General features: G+C 37.8%; 2 protein-coding genes across 3 annotated transcripts in view; both read left to right on the forward strand.

The window, feature by feature from the left end:
- The window catches only part of MRPL27 (mitochondrial ribosomal protein L27), a 477,291-nt gene that overhangs the window by 21,056 nt on the left and 435,629 nt on the right, over positions 1–20,606 (forward strand). The gene's annotated exons all lie outside the window — the stretch shown is intronic.
- The window catches only part of ANKRD40 (ankyrin repeat domain 40), a 28,774-nt gene that overhangs the window by 921 nt on the left and 7,247 nt on the right, over positions 1–20,606 (forward strand). For both annotated transcript variants that reach the window (XM_069067522.1, XM_069067521.1), the window contains exon 2: positions 14,848–14,996. In XM_069067522.1, the coding sequence (XP_068923623.1) occupies positions 14,848–14,996 (149 nt within the window). The remainder of the gene's footprint in view (positions 1–14,847; positions 14,997–20,606) is intronic.

Below are 20,606 nucleotides of genomic sequence, written 5' to 3' on the forward strand. Positions count from 1 at the left end.
CTCTTCTCTTCTCTTCTCTTCTCTTCTCTTCTCTTCTCTTCTCTTCTTCTCTTCTCCCAATCCAGTCTTAAAGGGTCTGGGAAGTGATCTTACTTATATGGTAGATCTCATCCCCATTTGGAGCTTGGATTCTTTTTCTGAAGGTACCCCAACAGCTACTAGACTCCATAAAGAACAAGTGGTAGAGCTAAAATGAATTTTAAAGGAGTATGATCCCCCCACCCCCAGAGACAAATGTAGTAGTGGGTTTTATAATGAAGTTCTTTATACTAACTATCCCACTGCAACAGTAATTTCCTGTTGCTAGCTGAGTAGTAGACTTCCCTTTCTTATCAAAGTAGGGCTTTTAATAGTAAAATTGAAATTACAAATTATAATCCAGGAAGAAATTCATTAAGATCAGAAATTTAAAGCTGGAAGGGACCTTACCAAATATCTCACTCCAATTTTGTCTTTTTGTGATGAGACCTAGAAAGATTAAATGATTCATCCAGAGTCACACAGGTCTATTGGCAGAGCCAGATTGAACCCATGTCTTCTGACACCAAAATCTTTATACTGTACTACACTTCCCTTGCTCTACTTCTTGCCTCCCTTTGACCCAGATATATGGCATTTTCCTCCTGTTAGATCACAAATTGAGTTGAAAGGGATCATCTAGTCATAAACATACATTTAGAGCTGGAACGTTTATTTCTGCCTTATTTTACAAAGGAAGAAACAGGTTCAGAAAGGTTAAATGATTTACTTGAGGTGAGGTATTGAGGTGGCAGAGCCAATATCCAGGTCCTCTACCTCTAGATTAATGTTCTTTCCCACTGTACCATGCTACTTGAAAATCTGTTCATAGTGTAATTGAGTGGTGATGATCCTAAATTCTTTGGGATTCAATGAATATTTGTTGAGTATCTGTGCCTCTCAAGGAAGATATAATAGTGAAGTTATAAATTTTGATAGAATTTATTTAGCTCAGATGAGAAGTAGAATTTCTTTTGCTAGCTTCTAACTAAATCAAGCTTGCCGATATTTTGGAGTAGAGAGCCTTTCCTAACAGTCTCTTTACCATTTGGTTCAGTGTTAAAAGCGTTGGACCATGGAGTTAGGACACCTGGTTCTGGTATTGATTTATTAAATAAATTACCTTATTTTTCTGAGCTTCAGTTTCTTCATCTATAAAGTAAGACCTAGATGATCTCCAAGGTAATACAGATCCAGTATGGCACAGTAGAAAAAATGCTGGATTTAGAGCATTAGTCAGACACTAACTAGGTGGATTCTTTGAATTTCTATTTTACCCTCTGGATCTAAGATATTAGGGCTATTCTCCTTGACAGTTTCTTTTCTTTTCTTTTTGCTTTTTTGGAGGGCAATTGGGGTTAAGTGACTTGCCCAAGGTCACACAGCTAGTGTTAAGTGTCTGAGGCTGGATTTGAACTCAGGTCCACCTGATTCTGGAGCCAGTGCTCTATTCACTTCGCCACCTAGCCACTCCAACAGTTTCTTTAAAAAATATATTTATTTAGTTTTTCTTTTCAACATTCACTTTTATAAGATTTTGAGTTTTTAATTTTCTCCTTTTCCTCCCCTAGACAGAGTGCAATTTTATATAGGCTATACACATAAAATCATATTACACATATTTCCACATTAGTCACATTGTAAAGAAAAATTATAACCAAAGGGGAAAACCATGAGAAAGAAAAAAAGAAAATATTATGCTTCCATCTGCATTCAGACTCCATAGTTCTTTCTCTGGATATGGGTAGCATTTTCCATCATGAGTCTTTTGGAATTATCTTAGTTCATTGCGTTGCTGAGAAGAGCTGAGTCAATCAGTATTGGTCATGGCACAATGTTGCTGATACTATGTAGAATGTTTTCCTGGCTCTGTTCACTTCACTCAGCATCAGTTCATGCAAGTCTTTTCCAGGTTTTTCTGAAGTCCACCTGCTCATCAATTCTTAAAGAATAACAGTATTCCATTATATTCATATACTACAACTTGTTCAACTACTCCCCAATTAATGGGTATCCCCTCCATTTCCAATTCTTAGCTACCACAAAAAGAGCTGCTGTACATGTGAGTCCTTTTCCCATTTTTATGATCTCTTGGGATTACAGACTTAGAAGTGATATTGCTGGGTCAAAGGGTATGCATAGTTTGATAGCCCTTTGGTCATAGTTTCAAATTATTCTTCAGAATTGTTGGATCAATTCACAACTCCACCAACATTGCATTAATATTCCAATTTTCCCACATCTTCTCCAGCATTTATCATTTTCCTGTTTTGTCATGTTAGGCGATCTGATAGGTGTGGTGATCTTTATACTAACTATCCCACTGCAACAGTAATTTCCTGTTGCTAGCTGAGTAGTAGACTTCCCTTTCTTATCAAAGTAGGGCTTTTAATAGTAAAATTGAAATTACAAATTATAATCCAGGAAGAAATTCATTAAGATCAGAAATTTAAAGCTGGAAGGGACCTTACCAAATATCTCACTCCAATTTTGTCTTTTTGTGATGAGACCTAGAAAGATTAAATGATTCATCCAGAGTCACACAGGTGACTCTGTGTCCCAAGGTTGTTTTAATTTGCATTTCTCTAATCAGTAGTAAGAGCATTTTTTTTTTTGCTTCTTGGAGGGGGGAAGGCAGGGAAATTGGGGTTAAATGACTTGCCCAGGGTCACACAGCTAGTAAGTGTTAAGTGTCTGAGGCCAGGTTTGAACTCAGGTCCTCCTGACTCCAGGGCTGGTTCACTGTGCCACCTGGCCACCCCTCAGAGCATTTTTTCATATGACTATAAATAACTTTTATTTTTTCATCTGAAAACTGCCTCTTCATATCCTTTGACCATTTATCAATTGGGGAATGACGACTCAGTTCTCTATATATTTTGGAAATGAGGCCTTTAATAAAGACACTGGCTATAAAAATTTTCTAGCATTCTGCTTTCCTTCTAATCTTGGTTGCACTGGCTTTGTGCAAAACCTTTTTAATGTAATCAAAATTACCCATTTTGCATTTCATGATGTTCTCTATCTGTTGTTTGGTCATAAAGTCTTCCCTTCTCCATAGATCTGACAGGTAAATTTGCTCTCCTAATTTGTTTATAGCATCAACCTTTATGTCTAAATCATGTACTCATTTTGACTTTATCTTGGTTTATGGTATAAGATGTTGGTCTATACCTAGTTTCTGCTATACTATTTTCCAGTTTTCCCAGCAGTTTTTTTTTCACATAGTGAATTCTTAAACCAGAAGCTAGAGTCTTTGGGTTTATCAAAGAGTAGATTACTATAGTCATTGAGTACTATATCTTGTGTACTTAACCTATTTCATTGATAGTAAGTAAAAAACTTACTATTTCTTAGCCAGTACTGAATAGTTTTGATCAGTGCTGTTTTATGAAATGGTTTTAGATATGGAATGGCTAGGCCACCTTCCCTTGCATTTCTTTTCATTAATTTCCTTGAGATTCTGGACCCTTTGTTCTTCTAGATGAATTTTGTTATTATTTCTAGTTCTATAAATTTTTTTTGGTAGCTTAATTGGTATAGCACCAAATAAGTAAATTAATTTAGGTAGAATGATCATTTTTATTATATCAGCTTGACCTACCCATGAGCAACTGATGTTTTTCCAATTATTCAGATCTGGCTTTATCTGTGTGAAAAGTGTTTTGTAATTGTGTTCAGATAGTTCCTGGGATTGTCTTGGCAGGTGTCCTTGACAGTTTATTGAAATATATCTAAGCTCTTTCTTTGATCATGGCTTTCAGGTAGTTCAATTATTCTTAAATCACCTCTCCTTGATCTGTTTTCCAGGTCAGTTGTTTTTTCTCATGAGGTATTTTACATTTTCTTCTGTTTTTTTCATTCTTTTAATTTTGTTTTATTGTTTCTTGATGTCTCATGGAGTGATTAGCTTCCACTTGCCTAATTCTAATTTTTAAGGAGTTCTTTTCTTCAGTGGATTTTTAAGCCTCTTTTACCATTTGGTACCATTCTGTTTTTTAAGGTGTTATTTTCTTCAGTATGTTTTTATGTCTCTTTTACCAAGTTGTTCTCTTTTCACAGGTTTCTTGCATCACTCTTACTTCTTTTCTCATTTTCCTCTTCTATTTTTATTTCTTTCTTTAAATCTTCCAGGAATTCTTGTTGGACTTGGGTCCAATTAGCATTTTTCTTTTAAGCTTTTTAAAATAACTGTTTTTACATTGTTCTCTTCTGAGATTGTCTTGGTCTTCCCTGCCACTTAGTTCCTTTTTATTGTCAAATCCTTTTTTATTGTTGTTAGTTTTTCCAGCCTATTTCTTGACTTTGAAGTTTATGTTAAAAGTTAGACTCTGTTCACCTCAACTTTAGGCTTTTTTTTTTGCATATGTTTTCAGAGCTAATCCTGGGTGTTGGCAAATTTTTGGTTCTGCCAAGGCAGTGTGATCCTGGGAGAGGTATCGTCACTATTCTCCTGATCTGAACTCTGATCTTTACCAGGTCACCTATAACTGTAAGAGTTAATATTCATTTCTGCTTTGGAACTATGACCAGGACCTCTGCCACCTGACAACCCCCAGTGTTCCTCTCCACCCTAAAACTGTGACCCAAAACTGCATATGGGCAATAGAGTTGTCAATAAGTGTCAGTGCCACTGCCAATAAAGGTCCCCTGTAATTTCTGACCAAAATTTGTCCAACTGCGTCATCTCTGGGCTGAGAAATCCCAAAACTGCTATTGGTGCTTCTGGGTGTAGGCTTTGGACAGGCTTCTATGCCAGTGTTACAGATTTCTCCAAATGACCTTTTAAGTTTTCTTATGCTGGAAAAATGTCTCACATCAACCTTTTGTTGGCTCTGGCAGTCCAAAATTTGATTTGAGGCATTATTTTAGAGTTGTTTGGGGGGAAACATTGGGAGAGTTCAGCTGGGTGGCTGCCATTTTAGCTTGCTCTAGTACTTTTTATAAGCTTTTGAAAATTCTTTTGATTTAATTTGGCAAAAGAAAGTAGAGCAGAGGACACAGTGTCCTTCCCCCCCCCCCCCCGGCTTTTTCTTTCTTTTTCGGTTTTTGCATTTTAAACACACTGACTTTTGCTCAGTATGGCTAGGAAAATCTGGTAAAGATGAAACAATGGTGATTGTCCTAAATTCCTCATTTTTACAAATTCACTGAACATTTATTGATCATATGAGTATAAGTCATTATGAAAGATGCAGAAATAAAAAGATTTATTTTGTGTTCCCCTCCAAGGAGTTTACAGCCTAGTAAGAATGGAGGATGGGGTGGCAAGGTGGCGCAGTGAATAGAGCACTGGCCCTGGAGTCAGGGGGACCTGAGTTCAAACTTGGCCTCAGACACTTAATACTTACTGGCCCTGTGACCTTGGTCAAGTCACTTAACCCCAATTGCCCTGCCTTTCCCCCTCCAAATTTAAAAAAAAAAAAAGAATAGAGGACAAGATATGAAAATAAATAAAAGTAACAATACAGTATGAAAGTTTGAGAGAGGTACACAGTATTGTGAAACTTAAAAGGAAAATTAGAATTGTGGAATTAAAGAAGTCTACATGGAAGATTAGCATTTGAGCAAAGCCTTGAAGGAGGGTAAAAGTTTAATTGTAAGAGGTAGGTGAAGGGGAGATAGGGAATACTGATCAAAGACACAGTGGTAAGAAGACTGGATTCCTTAACACTGAAGGCCATGAAGGTAAAGGGCAGTTATTTTAAATGACTAAACAGGTGCATTGAAGCCAAATTGGGGAAGGAAGGCCACTTGTACCACAATAAGAATTTTCCACTTGACTAGGTAAGCAGTGTGAAGCTGTTAAAAGTTTTCAAATAGAGGCATGATTTAATCACTGAACTGTCAGCATTGTGTAGGATGAGTTGGAAGTTTTTTAAGTTAATTATAAGCTATTGGAACAGTCCCCAAACGAGGTCATGAAAGCCTACACTAGGTGGTAGTGGCAGTTATTAACAGATTGCATGTAGGGAGAGAGAGGACTGAAACTTGACACAAGATTTCCATCTCAAGTAACTGGAATAGTGACTAACAGTGAACAGAAATAGTGAAATCAGGAAGAGGAGTAAGTTTGACATAGCACTAGAACTTCCAGTTATATTTCTGTAGCAGACATTTAAAAATCCTGATCTAGAACTGAGAGATAAGGAGAAACGGATAGAGATTTGTTCCCAAGTAAACAGCAATATTAGCAATAATAAGCATAGTTTAGTGACTCCAGAAGGAAACATCCTCACTATATAAATGTGATATTCTGATTGCAAATCTAAAGATTTGAAGAGTTAAGGTTTCATAATTGATTCCTACCTTAGTTGTATTAAAAGACTAAGTGTAATGGCCTATGTGAAAGTTTAAAAGTTGTCTAGGTAAAAGGAGTTTTGAATTAGAGCAGCTCTAGGCCCTGTAACTGAGCTGTAAATGATGATCTATAGGTCTTTCCATAGCATTGCTGTGTATGATGTGCACTGCTAAGTGTTGTCAACTTAACCTCACTTTGCATTCAGATGATCTTCTCTCCTTGTTTTAACAAGTTGTTTCGCCCCGTAGTTTTTGTTGTTCATCCTTTGTTTTCTTTTTTCTTGTATTTTTTCCTTAATAGTATTTTATTTTTTCCAATTACATGTAAAGTTTTCAACATTGATTTTTGTAAAATTTTGAGTTCCAAATTTTTCTCCCTTTTCCCAAGACAACAAGCAATCTGATATAGGTTATACATGTATAATCTTGTTAAACATATTTCTACTTTAGTCTTGTTGTGAAAGAAGAATCAGAACAAACCACAAGAAATAAAATACAAAAACAAAAAACGAGAAAATAGTATGCTTCTATCTACATTCTGACTCCAAAGTTTTTTCTTTGGATGTTATCTTTTGTTTTCAGAGAAGACCAGAAATAGTTTGACTTGTGTGTGAATTGGATTTAAGTGAGGCAGAGTTGCACAAAATCATCAGCCTCACTTTCTCTTCTTGGGTCCAGTGGCAGGACAAAAGTCAGTATGACTGACTATGACCTGGAATGCAGTGGATGAACTTGCCATCCTTGATATCTGATCAAGCTGTAAGTGCTTCACAGTGCCTGCTTTAGCGGTCTTCATGGAGATGAAACAAATTGTTTTCATCTGTCCATTCTGCTGGGTAAAGCCTTCACATGCTCGAGATAGATATTGTCCTAACTTTCCAGTGGTTGTGAGGCCTGTCACTTACCTTCAAACTAGTTTCACCTCTCTACCAAGATAGTTTTACTAGGGTATGGCTACTGCCCTGCTAGAGGTTCTTGGAGCTACAGGTGAGAGTTATGTGACAGGTGGACACCAAAAGTAGATGAGCAGCCCTGAAAAGGGCTCAGCAAACCCTCACACCAGAGGTGCCAGTCCTCCCTGAACACCCCATACAGATCAGGTGTATTAGCCGTAAATTGTCACCTTCACGCTTGTGCATACAGATGATTTACCTCCAGGGTGTGAAACTTTACTTCTAAATGGACCTTTCTCATCATACTCCATTCGTTAGAAGTGCTCACTTATCGTTATAATTGCTCACTTTCTAAACTAATACTATCTACATACATGTAATCTGAAGTCAATTTAACTGACTGGAATCAAGGACACATCGAACCATCCGACTTATAGATAGGTCTCCCTTGGGTGAGACTAGAAGTACATTCTACCTCTTTCTGGACACCAAGGTCAATAGATGAAGATTCTTCCTTTATTTTCCAAAAATAACATTCATTCTGCTGTTAAGACCCAGTGGTTTATAGGGGCGGCCAGGTGGCTCAGGTTTATAATCCAAAGGCATTTGGATAAGATAGTAAGTGATATTGATAAAGTATAACTCTGTAATATCCTTCTGCAGTAGAATAAGTAAATAAACCAATACATAGGCACTAGTCAGCTTTCCTTCTTGGAAATTGTTCAGACTTTAGGGTTAAATTAAACTCTCCCAAGGAGCCAAATGGATTTTTTTCTATAAGACTTACTTAAAGTAGTACCCTAACACTGTCTAAGGAATAGGACCATTATTATTTAGCACAACTATATTCTCTCTTGACTTTGCAGTCGTTTATTTCAATTCATTAATATAGTTAAGGAGAGTGGGATGCTTCCAAGCTGGTTAAATAATTTGCTTTTTATACTTATAGAATGCATTTTGCAGTAGCCACTGGGGATTACTCTAGTTATTGTTGAGTTGTTTGAATCATGTCCATCTCTTCATGACCCTGTGGACCTCTGTCCATAGAGTTTTCTTGGCAGATATGTTGGAGTGGTTTGCCATTTCTTTCTCCAGTGGCAAATAGAGATTAAGTGATTTGCCTAAGGTCATGTAGCCAGGAAGTTTCTGAGGCTGGATTCAAACTGAAGTCTTTCTGACTCCAAACCCAACACTCCATCTACTGAACCAACTCAGCTACCAGATTATTCAGTAGATACTAGTTATATAATTTCTTCTATCTAGTACTAGAACAGTAGCTCTTAAGAGCATACATAACTCCTTGATCTAAATAAGTTATTCTGAAATTGTTTTTGTAGAAATGGGCAGGGTACACATTGGAAGAATATGTGAAGGTTAGGGAAATATTTTGTTTATTTTCATTTAACTACAAAATTTTCTTAGAAATTATAATCTAGACACTGACTTGTTATTCAGCAAATGATACATTGTGTGCCTTTAAGGAAAAAATAATAGGTAAATACAAAAGAAATTGAATCTTTATTTTCCTGGAAGTCATTACTTTAGAAGATCTGTAATCTAATTGATATGAACACTGCCTCCAGCCATGCAGATCACAATACTTCTATACCTTCTCAAGAATACCTTCTTTAGGGGTGGCCAGGTGGCACAGTAAATAGAGTACCAGCCCTGGAGACAGGAGGACCTGAGTTCAAACCCGGCCTCAGACACTTAACACTTACTAGCCATGTGACCTTGGGCAAGTCACTTAACCCCAAATGCCCTCCAAAAAAAAAACCCCAAAACCACCTTCTATAACCTTTACCACTCTTGTCAATATCCATTTTTTTTTTTTAAGCAATTGGGGTTAAGTAACTTGCTCAAGGTTACACAGCCAGGTGTTTCTGGGTGGGTGCTAAGTGTCTGAGCCTGGATTCGATCCCAGGTTATCTTGACTCTGGGGCCGGTGCTCTTACTTGCTGTGCTACCTGGTTGTTCCTGTCAATATCCTTTTATAAATCTCCCACCCACTCTACCTGGAGCCTTCTTCTTAACATTTTTGTGAGTACCAGTGGAGCACATGTGTTTCCTGTCCATCAGTTTCTTTTAGCTCTCACTACATAACTGGGTCACCTTTTCCAGTCATATGCTTCTTTTGTGACATCCTTTGCAACATTTTTCTCATGCAATATTTGGTTGGTAATGTGCTGCTACTTGTTTATCCACTGTGCTCTTGATTGCCTTTAGAGAAGCCCTCAATTTTAATTCTCCTGAAACAGTTATTCCATGACTTAAAATTATACAGAATTATTGTAAGGTAATTGATGTTAAAAAAAAAAAGGTGGCCTTTTGTTTCAGGGAGAAACTTGAGGCCACTAAAAGCAGTGCACACCTTCCTAAAAATCAGTCCAACCTCCTTTTTTTTTCCAATTCTGGGCCCACCTCATTGTCCAGGTTCAGAGTATGTTCAGGTACTGAATTTCTCAAAGGTTATCCTTCCAAATGCTATCATAGGTTGGGCTTTAAACACTCCCTATCTACTGATAGTTAGGTTGAAACTTTTAAGTGTTTAGAAGGCTCATTTAGGTGTAGAATACAATGAAGTGTTGAGTACAATGTCACCTATAAATAAGAAGACTTTACTATCTCTACTGCATTATCTGACAGTGGCAGATACTTTTGGTAAGCATACTTCTCCCTTGTTTGTGCTTTGTTATTATCGATCAGTGAGCCTCTGGTTAAAATGAACTCTTTAAAAGTTAAAGTTAATTGTTGCTGCCTCATTTAAAGAATCTTATATGAGGTTGACACATTCATGGAAAACACCTTGTTGGAGGAAAGCTTTTAGGGTGGCAGTTTGCTCTACCAAATCAAATACTTGTTTATAATCAACACAATAAGCCAATTTTGTGACTGTAAAAATGTGGGTCAGCTATAAAAAATCTTTGGTAAGAACCTACCTGTTTACTTCTCATGTATGTATCAATGTTGCCCTTGATGCAAATATAGATTATATTCTTATAAAAAAATTTTGGGGCGGCCAGGTAGCACAGCGAGTAAGAGCACCGGCTCCAGTGTCAGGATGACCTGGGGATCAAATCTGGGCTCAGACACTCAGCATCACACCCAGAAATAACTGGCTGTGTAACCTTGAGCAAGTTACTTAACCCCAATTGCTTTATAAAAAAAAAATTTCTTTTTTTGAAGGGGGGAAGATAGGGCAATTGGGGTTAAGTGACTTGCCTCCCCTAAAAATTTTGTAGAAATAGGAAAGTAGGTGTGGTTCATAGTTTTTAATATTCTCTTACCCTTTTTTTTTCCTTTGGTAACAAGTTTACAATTGTTTTCAAGGCTTTGGCATCCTCTGCCCTTTCATGTATGTTAAGAATTGCACCTTCTGGGGTGGCTAGGTGGCACAGTGAATAGAGCACTGGCCCTGGAGTCAGGAGGATCTGAGTTCAAATCTGGCCTCCGACACTTAACACAAAAAAACTAGGTGTGTGACCTTGGGCAAGTCACTTAACCCCAATTGCCCTACCTTCCCCCTTAAAAAAAAATTGCACCTTCAATGCCTTCAAAATTATCTTGCCTCCTGTGTATTCTTGGCCTGGTACAGTTGCTCTTCTATTCTTTTTTTTCTTTAGTGCCATTACTGTGTTCTCATGCATTCCTCTACATTCCTTATCAGGGACTATTGTTTAAAAGCCCAAATGTGGTGCTTGTCATTGACTGAGAAAAGAGAGTAATAAAAATCTTCACTGATCTTTTTAACTTTTCTTATGTTGTAGTCCTTCTGGTTTCTTTCTTAAATTCCCTGGTCATGATTTTGAACCAATCATTTTGTAAAATTGTTCTCCATTCCTTCCTGCCCTTTACTTCTCACTGTTTTATGAGGCTATATATCTCCCAATCTCCCATCCTTCACAAAATTTAACAAATGAGTATATCCTAAATTGGTGTTGTCATTGGCTAACATGTCTCTTTGCTTGGCAAAGACAGCAGGTGTTGACTGATAAGTCAGTTTATAAGGTCTTTTGATCTCTTTATTGTGACAGTTGGTTTAAGATGGTTAAAATTCTTCAGAAGATGGTAATGATCCGTGTCAGCAATGTGTAGTCTCTTAGCCATTGCCCATTTTTCAGCTATAATAGTTTGTCTACATAGGTGAGGTTGGAGTTGCCGCATATGTACGTCTTATTTTTGTTTTTCTATTTTGGTAATGATTTTGATCTTGGCTTTAACAAATATTATAGTCTGGCAGTATACAAGTAGCTGATAAAACACATTGATGACATGTCACTTCCTATCACAATATAACCAGATTTATTTTTTACAGTATTACTTATTTAACACTTTTCAATCTTATCGAAAAAAGAACACAGGCACGAGACTTCTGTATTGTCTAAAAGCCTTTGACTCTCCTTTTTGTATAAGAACTATGTTATCCAACATTTTTACTATCCTCTCCTATATCCACTTTTGCAACAAAGGCATTTATGGCCTGCACTTCACAGCACCAACTGAAACATAAGAGCGTGAATAATGAATCCATGGGCCAGGTGAATATTGTCAAAGCATTCATATGTTTATTGTATGGATGCAAAGCAAGTCTCAACTAAGCATCTGAGGGTTTAGGTTTATATACTGTAGCTGAAGCAGTTATATATCATACTTTCTCATGGGAAACTTCATATAGTTTGCTACATGAGGCACCTAACTTGCAACCTTCAGGAGGCCAAATAATATAATAAATTCTGACTTATCTTTAGCATAAAGTTAGGAGTGACATTTTTTACTTTTCACAATTCCAAAAATAACCAGGATGAGTTCAATTAATTTTCGTTTGCATTCCGATACACAGAATTTTTCTCTAATAAGTGAGGCAGGAAATGGTTAAATGCTCATCTGTTTGCCTCTTTTATCTGAGGGAGAAAATTCCCTAATCTTATTTCCTTTTTGGCATTCAATTTGGCCAGAGTTGAATGAAAAGAAAGAGATTTTCAGACTTTTAAAAATCTTAAAACTTGGGTTCACACTTTTCATGCAAATAATTTATATCTTGCTTAACTTCCTACCCAATTCCTCTCTTTGCTACATGCTTAAACTTTCTTGCCTTTCCTACTGTCTACTCACCCTTCTGTTGGACTTTGATTAAAGCCCCTTTAAAACCACACATACCTTATTTCTCTCTAATTCCGACCTGCCACTTCTTCTGCACTCTTCAATTTGCCATAACCATCATATAACCTAAACAAGAAATATTTTCCTTTCTCTTTCTCTGTCCTCTCAGCCAGCCACCTACATTCAGAAGCAGGGGAAGAAGGGGGAGGGAAAGAGATAACAGCATTCCAAGGAAAGTCCAGCAGTCCAGCTGCGTTTTAAACCTTGTAGAATGACAAATTACTCCCACTCATTCTCACAAAAACACATAAACAAAGCAGAGAGATACAGAAAATGACAGGAAGAGTGCACTCATAGAAATTGTTAAAGATCTGCAGAAATCAGACATTTATTTGGTCCTCCAGAATGATAACAGAGGCCCGATAAGACTTACTCTATTAGAGACAGCTGCATCACACTGAATTGTCCAAGCCACTTTTGGCACTTTGATTTCTAATGTTAAACATATCTTTAAAATATTCCATAGAAAAAAGGCAGAAATGGGGAAATGCTGGAGTCCCTCCTCCATTAGTCTCTCACTCATCTTTCTTCCTACTGTTTCCCATTTTACCAAATCTACCATCCCCTTCTGTAGAAACCAGGGACAACATGTTGATGCACATTCCAAGAATTCTTGTAACTGACTGCTAGTGATAAGTAATCCTCTTCCTCTTACTAATTTCTTTAAGAGTCTTAAATAATATTCTTGTTCTCTACTTTCACTTTGTACCTGTCCAGTTTTCTCCTGAGAGCTTTTTTTCTGAGACTGGGCTTATCTGCTTACTTGTTACTATGTTCCCTACTTATCCCACTGAGCCTGGTGACCATCCCTTGCCCTGACACTGCCAGACACTGTCCATCCCTCCTCCTTTTTTCAAGTGAATGCCGGCCCGCTTAATCCTTGTGGGACTTTTCTGTACCTTTCGCCTCCTTACCTTTCCTACTGCGCATTGGCTGAAGCAGGTTTTCTTTTGTGTTCTCTGGAGCCTCCAAGGAGGCTGCTCCCCTCATACCCTGCCGGGTCCCTATTCCAGGGACCACTTGTGGGCTGCAGCACCAATTGAACCATGAGAGCGTGAATAATGAGTTGATGGACCAGGCAAAGATTGTCAAACCATTTATTATATGGACGCCAAGCAAGTCTCAAATAAGCATGTGAGGGTTAGGGTTTATATACTGAAGCTGAAGCACTTACATCATACTTTCTCATGGAAAACTTCACATAGTTTGCTGCATGAGGTGCCTAACTTGAAACCTTCAGGAGGCCATTCCCATGGGATATTTCTTTGCTTTCTTATCTCATGTTTCACTACTTTATATTGCTCAAGTGGCCAGGGTTTCAGGGATGGCCAGAATGTTCCAAGCCTCCCTTGCATGGGGGACGAATAACAGGGGATGGTGAGTCAACATCCTGAGATAGTGGGCCCAGCAGACCCCTCAGAGCTAACCCTCAACATCGCCCCCTACAGGCATTGAGTTTTAAATAAATATTGATTTAATCTACAGGATCTTCTTGAGTTTATTTAAAAAATAAAATTTCTTTCCTTCTTAAACCTTTGCAATGGATGTTGGCACATAAACTGCATTTATTTTCATGGTGGTCTTCTTACAAATGAGCCTTGCAATAGGAGATATCCATGAAATGATATTTCTTGTTGCTTGTAGACAAAATCAACTCCTTTATTTGCCTTTCTAAGTAGAACATGTAAGGCATCTTTGTTTGCCTGCAACTTCCTTTGTCTTATGTTTTCATTTTTATCAATGATGTAAAATTTATATGATTCAGTTCCTCTAATATATTCATCATCAATGCACAAGGATTTCACATTTATAATACCAACAAATAAGTTAAGACTTTATAGATGGTCTTAAAAATATATGATTTTAAACATTCTCTGCCCCCTTTCTCACCAGTCTGCTACAGTTACTGTAGAAAGGGAGGGGACCACACAGAACTGAGGGTTATTTCATGTTTTTCTTTGTTTTGTGGAATACTGTAGTTAACCTCTCTGCTCTTAGCTAGAAGGATCCTCAGAAAGCAGATATGAGTTTTTGGGAAGAGAGTATGGTTACCATAAATGAAGAGAACAATTAGGAAGATTCTCACTTAAAGGGAAAAGAAAGAAATAAAAAAGAGAAAAAGCTCTTTTATCCCAGGTAAACTTTAAAACAAAATTCTTTCATTGTAAAGGTAATTTGAGTGGCAGAGCAAAACTGAGACTACTGGAAGTTGATCTGGTAAAAATCATTGAGTGGCCCTGATGCATCTGAAATGCTTTTTAAGGGTCATAAAGTTTAACCTAATAAACAAAATTCAGTTTTAAAATATGTTAAGTGGTTTGGTTAATTTTTTTTAAGGATTTAGAATTTTAGGCTCTTGGTGTTAATGGTTTTCCCATACTTAAATTTATTATGTAAGCAGTTTATGAAAAATAATTTTAAATCTCAAACTCTTCCTTCCACCCTCTTTTAAAGCACTGTTACTTCCACTGTTTAGGACCTGTTTGCACTGGGCCTGCAAACGAAATCATGGCCAGGTGGTCTCTTACCTGTTAAACTCAGGAGCTGACAAAGAGATTCTTACCACAAAAGGTGAAATGCCAGTTCAATTGACATCAAGAAAAGATATCAGGAAGATTATGGGAGGTAAATCTGGACCAATGAGCAATTTCTGATTATGTCCAACTAACATTTATATCTCATGATCATGTTTTCTATGCTGTTGGTTATATTAAATAATCATTCAAAAATATTTATTAATTTACTGCATATAGAGTATTGTACTACATATTGGGGAAGGTATAAACTATGGAGGAGACACATTTTCTGTCCATTTATACCCTAGTAGAGGGATAATATACAAACACAGATATTATATGCAACATTTTATAATAAGTGCATTAATACAGAGTGTTACATGAGATCCAAGATGGCAAATTGTTACTAATAGGAGATGAGGGCAAATCCTTTTTCATAGAAGAGGTAGTGTTTGAATAAGGATTTAAGGGATGGGTAGGAATTTAGCAGGAAACAGGAAAAGAGGGCATTGTAAATAAGAGAGAAAGTATGAGCAAAGACATGTAGGGTGGATTATGCACAACATGTTCAGGAAGCAGAGAGTAGTCCAGTTTGGCTGCATAGAGAGAAAAATGAGGGTAAAGAGAGGTGGTTCCAGATTGAGGAGGGCAAAGGAATGCCAGGTAAAGGGGAGCTACAGAATTTTGTTTTTTAAAGCAGTGTGTGATGGAGGTGACATGACTAGATTTATCTACAAGAAAAATCATTCTGCCAGTGGTATGAATTATTTCACTTCTGAAAGGAGATAGGAAGAACTGTTAGAATGTTGTTGCAATAGTCCATACAGATGGTAATTAGAGCCTGTCCTAGAATGATTGCAGTTGGAAAAAAGAGATGAATGTGAGCACTGTTACAGAGGTTAAATTGACAGGACTTGATTAGATATGAAGAGAAGGAAAAAAGAAAATTAAAAAATAACTCAAGGTTCTGAGCATGAGAGACAATCTAAATGGTGATGTTTGCAGGTAGAAATAATGAAGTCAAAAGTTTAAGGGGAAAGATAATAAGCTTGGTTTTGGACATAGTAAATTTGAGGATCTGGGGGGACATTCAGGTAGAAGTGACCTAGAAGGAGGGCAGAGCCAAAATGTCAGAGTAGCCTGAAGCAAACTCTGAGCTCCCCACAATAAAAGTTACTCCAGACAGATCTAGAAGATGCACCAGACTGAACCATGATGGTGAAATCCAGAAAAAGTCAATGTCATTTGTCTGACCCAGGTTGACATTAAGAGATAGAAAAGTCTGTGGACACTGAGGAGAGGGTCAAGCTAGGAACACACTGAACCCAATGCATTGTTACCCAGTGTGATGCTGGGTAAAGTTACGAGTAGATCCCAGACTCATAGCACGGTACTACCAGATCCATAGAGGTCCCTACAAGCAGCACAGGTGCCACCCTAGTTCCAGATCACAGATAAAAGGCAGACTGAGAAGGGACCTGTACCTGGGGTACCCCTGGTAGGGAGGCCTGGGAGGCCCTGGGTGGTATACCAAGAAAGGAGGAAAGTTTAGAAGCAATGGAGTAGTGTGATTCAGACCCTAGGTGCTGAATGAGGTCTCTGTTCCAACATCTTGCCCAGCCTGAAGAGGAATAACCAGAGTAGGATTGATTCCTAGACCAAAGGAGAGCTTGCTGTTCTGTGACTGTAAACCAGCAAAGTTTTCCCCCTGGCTGCTAGGGGCAGGCCCCGGAGTATTCTCTTTTTGCTCAGACCCAAACATAGGTTAGGACCTTGCAGAGCTCAGACCAGATAGGCAGCAATCAGACCTTGACCTGGATCAAACCACTTTGGGATCAATGAAGGCTTTCAAGTACCTGGCCTATCCTTGAGATCCTAGAATAATGCAACACTCACTGTCCCAAGAAAGCAGGCAACAGGACCAGCCTAGACCTTCTCTCCAGAAACATAGCAGAACCCAACCCTAATATCAAGTCTGACATCAGGATGTTGGTTGGAAGAATGAGCAAACAAACAAAAACTCTTACCACAAAGAGTTGTTATGGTGGCAGGGAAACTCAAGAGAGAAACACGAAAAAATAGAATGATTCCAAAACATCTATAAGCAAAGCTTCAGAGGAAAACACAGCTTGGGCACAAACTCAGCTAGAGGAGATGAAGGAAGAATTTTTAAAATATTTTTTAAAAAGTTTTTCTAAATGAAATAAAGGACTTGAGGAAAAAAGTAAGAATCGAGAACTATGGAAGAAAGAATTGGAAAAGGAATTAGCAGCTTGAAACAAGCCATACAGAACTTTGCCTCTAAACAGTAAAAATCCCTGAAAATCAGAATGGACCAAATAGAAGCCAATGACTTGATGAGACAAGAAGAAATATTAAAACAAAGTCAAAAGACTAGGAAAAATGGAAGAAAATATAAGGTATCTCATTAGCAGCAAAAACAACTCTGGAAATCAGACTGAAGAAAAAAATTTTAAGAATCATCAGACTATCTGAATGTCTTCACCAAAACAAGAGCCTAGACATCCTCCTTCAAGAAATCTTTTTTTTTTTTTAAATGCCTGAATCTCTTAGAACCAGAGGGCTAAGTGAAAATAGAAAGAATCCATTTGTCAGTCTCTGAAAGAAAAAAAAAGAAAAACAACTCCTGGGAACATCAAAGGCAAAATTGAGAACTTCCAGGTCAAAGGAAGAATACTACAAGCAGCCAGAAAAAAAGAATTCAAATACCAAGGAGCTGTATGTATCCTGGTTCAAACATGATTTAGCAGCCATCACTATAAAAGAGTGGAGAACTTGGAATATGATATTCCAGCAGGCAAATAATATTTGGATATACTCAAGGACAACTTACTCAGCAAACTTGAATTTAATGCTACAGAGGCTGGGGAAGTGGTGAATAGATCTTTAATGAAATAGAGGACTTCAGAGCATTCCTGATGAAAAGACCAGGTTAGTGTAGAAACTCTGAAGCTCAAGCACACTAATAAAGAAAGGCATAAAAAGGTCAACATGAATGAACAGTGATAAAAGACCAAACAAGGATAAACAACTTATATTAAAAAATGGAAGGGTGATAGATGTGTTCCCTCTGAACCCTGTCATCATCAGGGGTCATAGAGGGAGTCTAGTTAGACAAGGCCTGGGAGTAGTTCTTTTATATCTTGGTGATCTTAAGAAAAGAATGTAATGAAAGGGGAATAGTAATACATTGAAGGTGAGGGGAAGAAAAAGAAAGGTTGGGGTAATTTCTCTCACATAATCAGAGTGCACAAGTAGCCATATAGCTATACAAACTCTGGGGAGGGAGTAGGAGCAGCTACCACTGGAACCTCACTTTTCATCCAAACTGGTCAAAAGAAGGAAGAAAACACACACCCCTTTGGGTACAGAAATATATTTAACTCAACAGAGAAATAGGAGGGAAAGGAGATGGGGAACTAGAAGGAAGGTAGATCAAGGGAAGGATTAGTTCTAAGTAAAACAAATCCTAAAAATATAGCTCTTTTTTAGGTGGCGAAGAGTGGGAATCTAAGGGGATAGTGTAAATTAGGGAGTGGGTAAAACAAGGTATGAATGTGAAGGAATATCATTATGCTCAACTCTTATCAGAGCAATGACCATTCAGGATTCAGGACTAATGATGAAACATTTTATCTACCTTCAGAAAGAGGTGAATGCAGCATAAGACAACTTTTTTTGTGGACATGACCAAAGTGGAACTTGCTTTAATTGACTATACATGTGTGTAATGGGTCTTGTTTTTCTTGTGCTCTTAGTTAGGGAAGAGGGGGGGCAGAGTGAGTGGGAGAACATGAAAGCAGAGCTGCAGAATAACTTAGAATTACAAACACAGGAATGAAGAAAAACATTAAAAAGTAAATATTGATGAATAATGATAAAGTACTAAACAAAGATAAACTACTTACATTCAGATATGGGGAGATAATACATGTGTCCCCTCTTATCCCGAGCATCAGAGCATTAGAGGTCATAGAGGGTCTCATTAGACAAGGCCTTGAAGTGGTTCTGTCATATCTTGATGATCATAAGAAAAGAATGGAAAGAGAGAAGAGGAGTCTACTAGAGAGTAAGGAAAAATTATCTCATATAATCAGAGTGTTTAAGTAGACATCTATATATACAAGGAGATGGTGTAGGAAAGCCATTGGAACTTACAACCTCACTTTCCATCTGAACTGGTCAAAAGAGGGAGTAGCACATACACACACACACACACAGTGTTGGGTACAGAAATACATTTCACTTAAGAAGGAAATAGAGAAAAGGGGGGGGAGGGCACTTAGAGGATTAAGAGAGGGATTAATCCTAAGCAAAGCAGATTTTAAGGATGTAAAAATATATAGCTCCTTTTGAGGTGGCAAAGAATGGGAATCTGAGGGGGTGATCATACATCTTGGAATGACTGAACAAATTATGGTGTGTAAATGTGACAGAATACTGTTGTACTATGTTGGTCATCCTTTGTTTTTGAAGAGGACCAGTAACATCATGGGAATGTTATCTTGACTTGCATGTGAAATGGATTTAAGGGAAGCAAAGTTGTGCAAAGTCTCACTTTTTCTTCCTGAGTCATTGAAGTCCAGAGGCAAGACAGAAGTCAAGATGACTGCAAATGGCACAGGATGCAGTGGATGACCTTGGCATCTTCAATATACGACCAAGCTATGCACCAAGTTAATAGTATAAGTACTATAATAAGAAATAATGAAAAGGATGGATTCTGAGAAGCCTGAGAAAGTTTACATGAACTAATACAGAGTGAAATTAGCAGAATCAGTAACAGCAACATTATAAAGGCAGCTTTGAAAGACTTGAGACCTTTGAGCTGTGGAATGACATAGGACCAGTGACAGAGCATAACACTTATCACCTGATGGATTCAGGATGAGGAGGTGTATTTTTGGATATGGCCAACATGGACATTTGTTTTGCTTGTATATTCACGTTTTCTTACAAGGGGTTTGTTTTTTGTTGTTGTTGTTGTTTTTCCAATAGAGGAAGGAGGTGAGAGGGAGAAAAAAAACCAGATTGTTAATTGAAAAAAAATAGTATTTAAAAGAAAACCAAAACATCAGAAAGAGGTCAAGATGGACGAGTACTAGAATAGGACATGGGATTAAGTAATAAAGAGATCATTGGTGACTTGGGAGAGCACAATTTCAGTCAAGTGGTAGAGATGAAAGCCAGATTTAAAGAGGAGGTGAGAAAGTAGAGGCAACAGAGCTTTTTTTTTTTTTTTTTTAGGAATTTGGCCTTGAAAGGAAGGGGGGGACAGAAATAGGATTTTACCTGAGGGGATGATTGAATGAACTTAAGGTTCTTTAAGGATGGGGGAGAAATTGACTTGTTTATAAGAAGCAGGGGAGGAGCCAGTGACATATGGAGAGGTTAAAATTAAGGAGAAAGAAGATTTAGAAAAAGGGAACAAGAGGAGACTAGCATCTGGGGCACAAGTGGAGGGATAGACATGGGCAGGGAGAAGGAGAAGGACCAGCTTATCTTCTGTGGCCAGGACAAAGAGGAGAGAATGAGGGATAACGTTGAAGAACTGTGAGGTGAAGCCCTTTACTGAGAGGCAATTGGGAGGGCTGCACAAGGGAATATTTGAACTGTCAGCTAAGAAGAGTGAAGGGATTGTCATGCAGAGGTGAGGGGCCTGTTGAGATTGGAAAACAAAGTTCTAGTGACTCCAGTC

This window comes from Petaurus breviceps, unplaced genomic scaffold, assembly GCF_028583685.1.
Source record: "Petaurus breviceps papuanus isolate PSGF00001 unplaced genomic scaffold, PetGlider_PUasm1.0 90750, whole genome shotgun sequence".
NCBI lineage: Eukaryota > Metazoa > Chordata > Mammalia > Diprotodontia > Petauridae > Petaurus > Petaurus breviceps.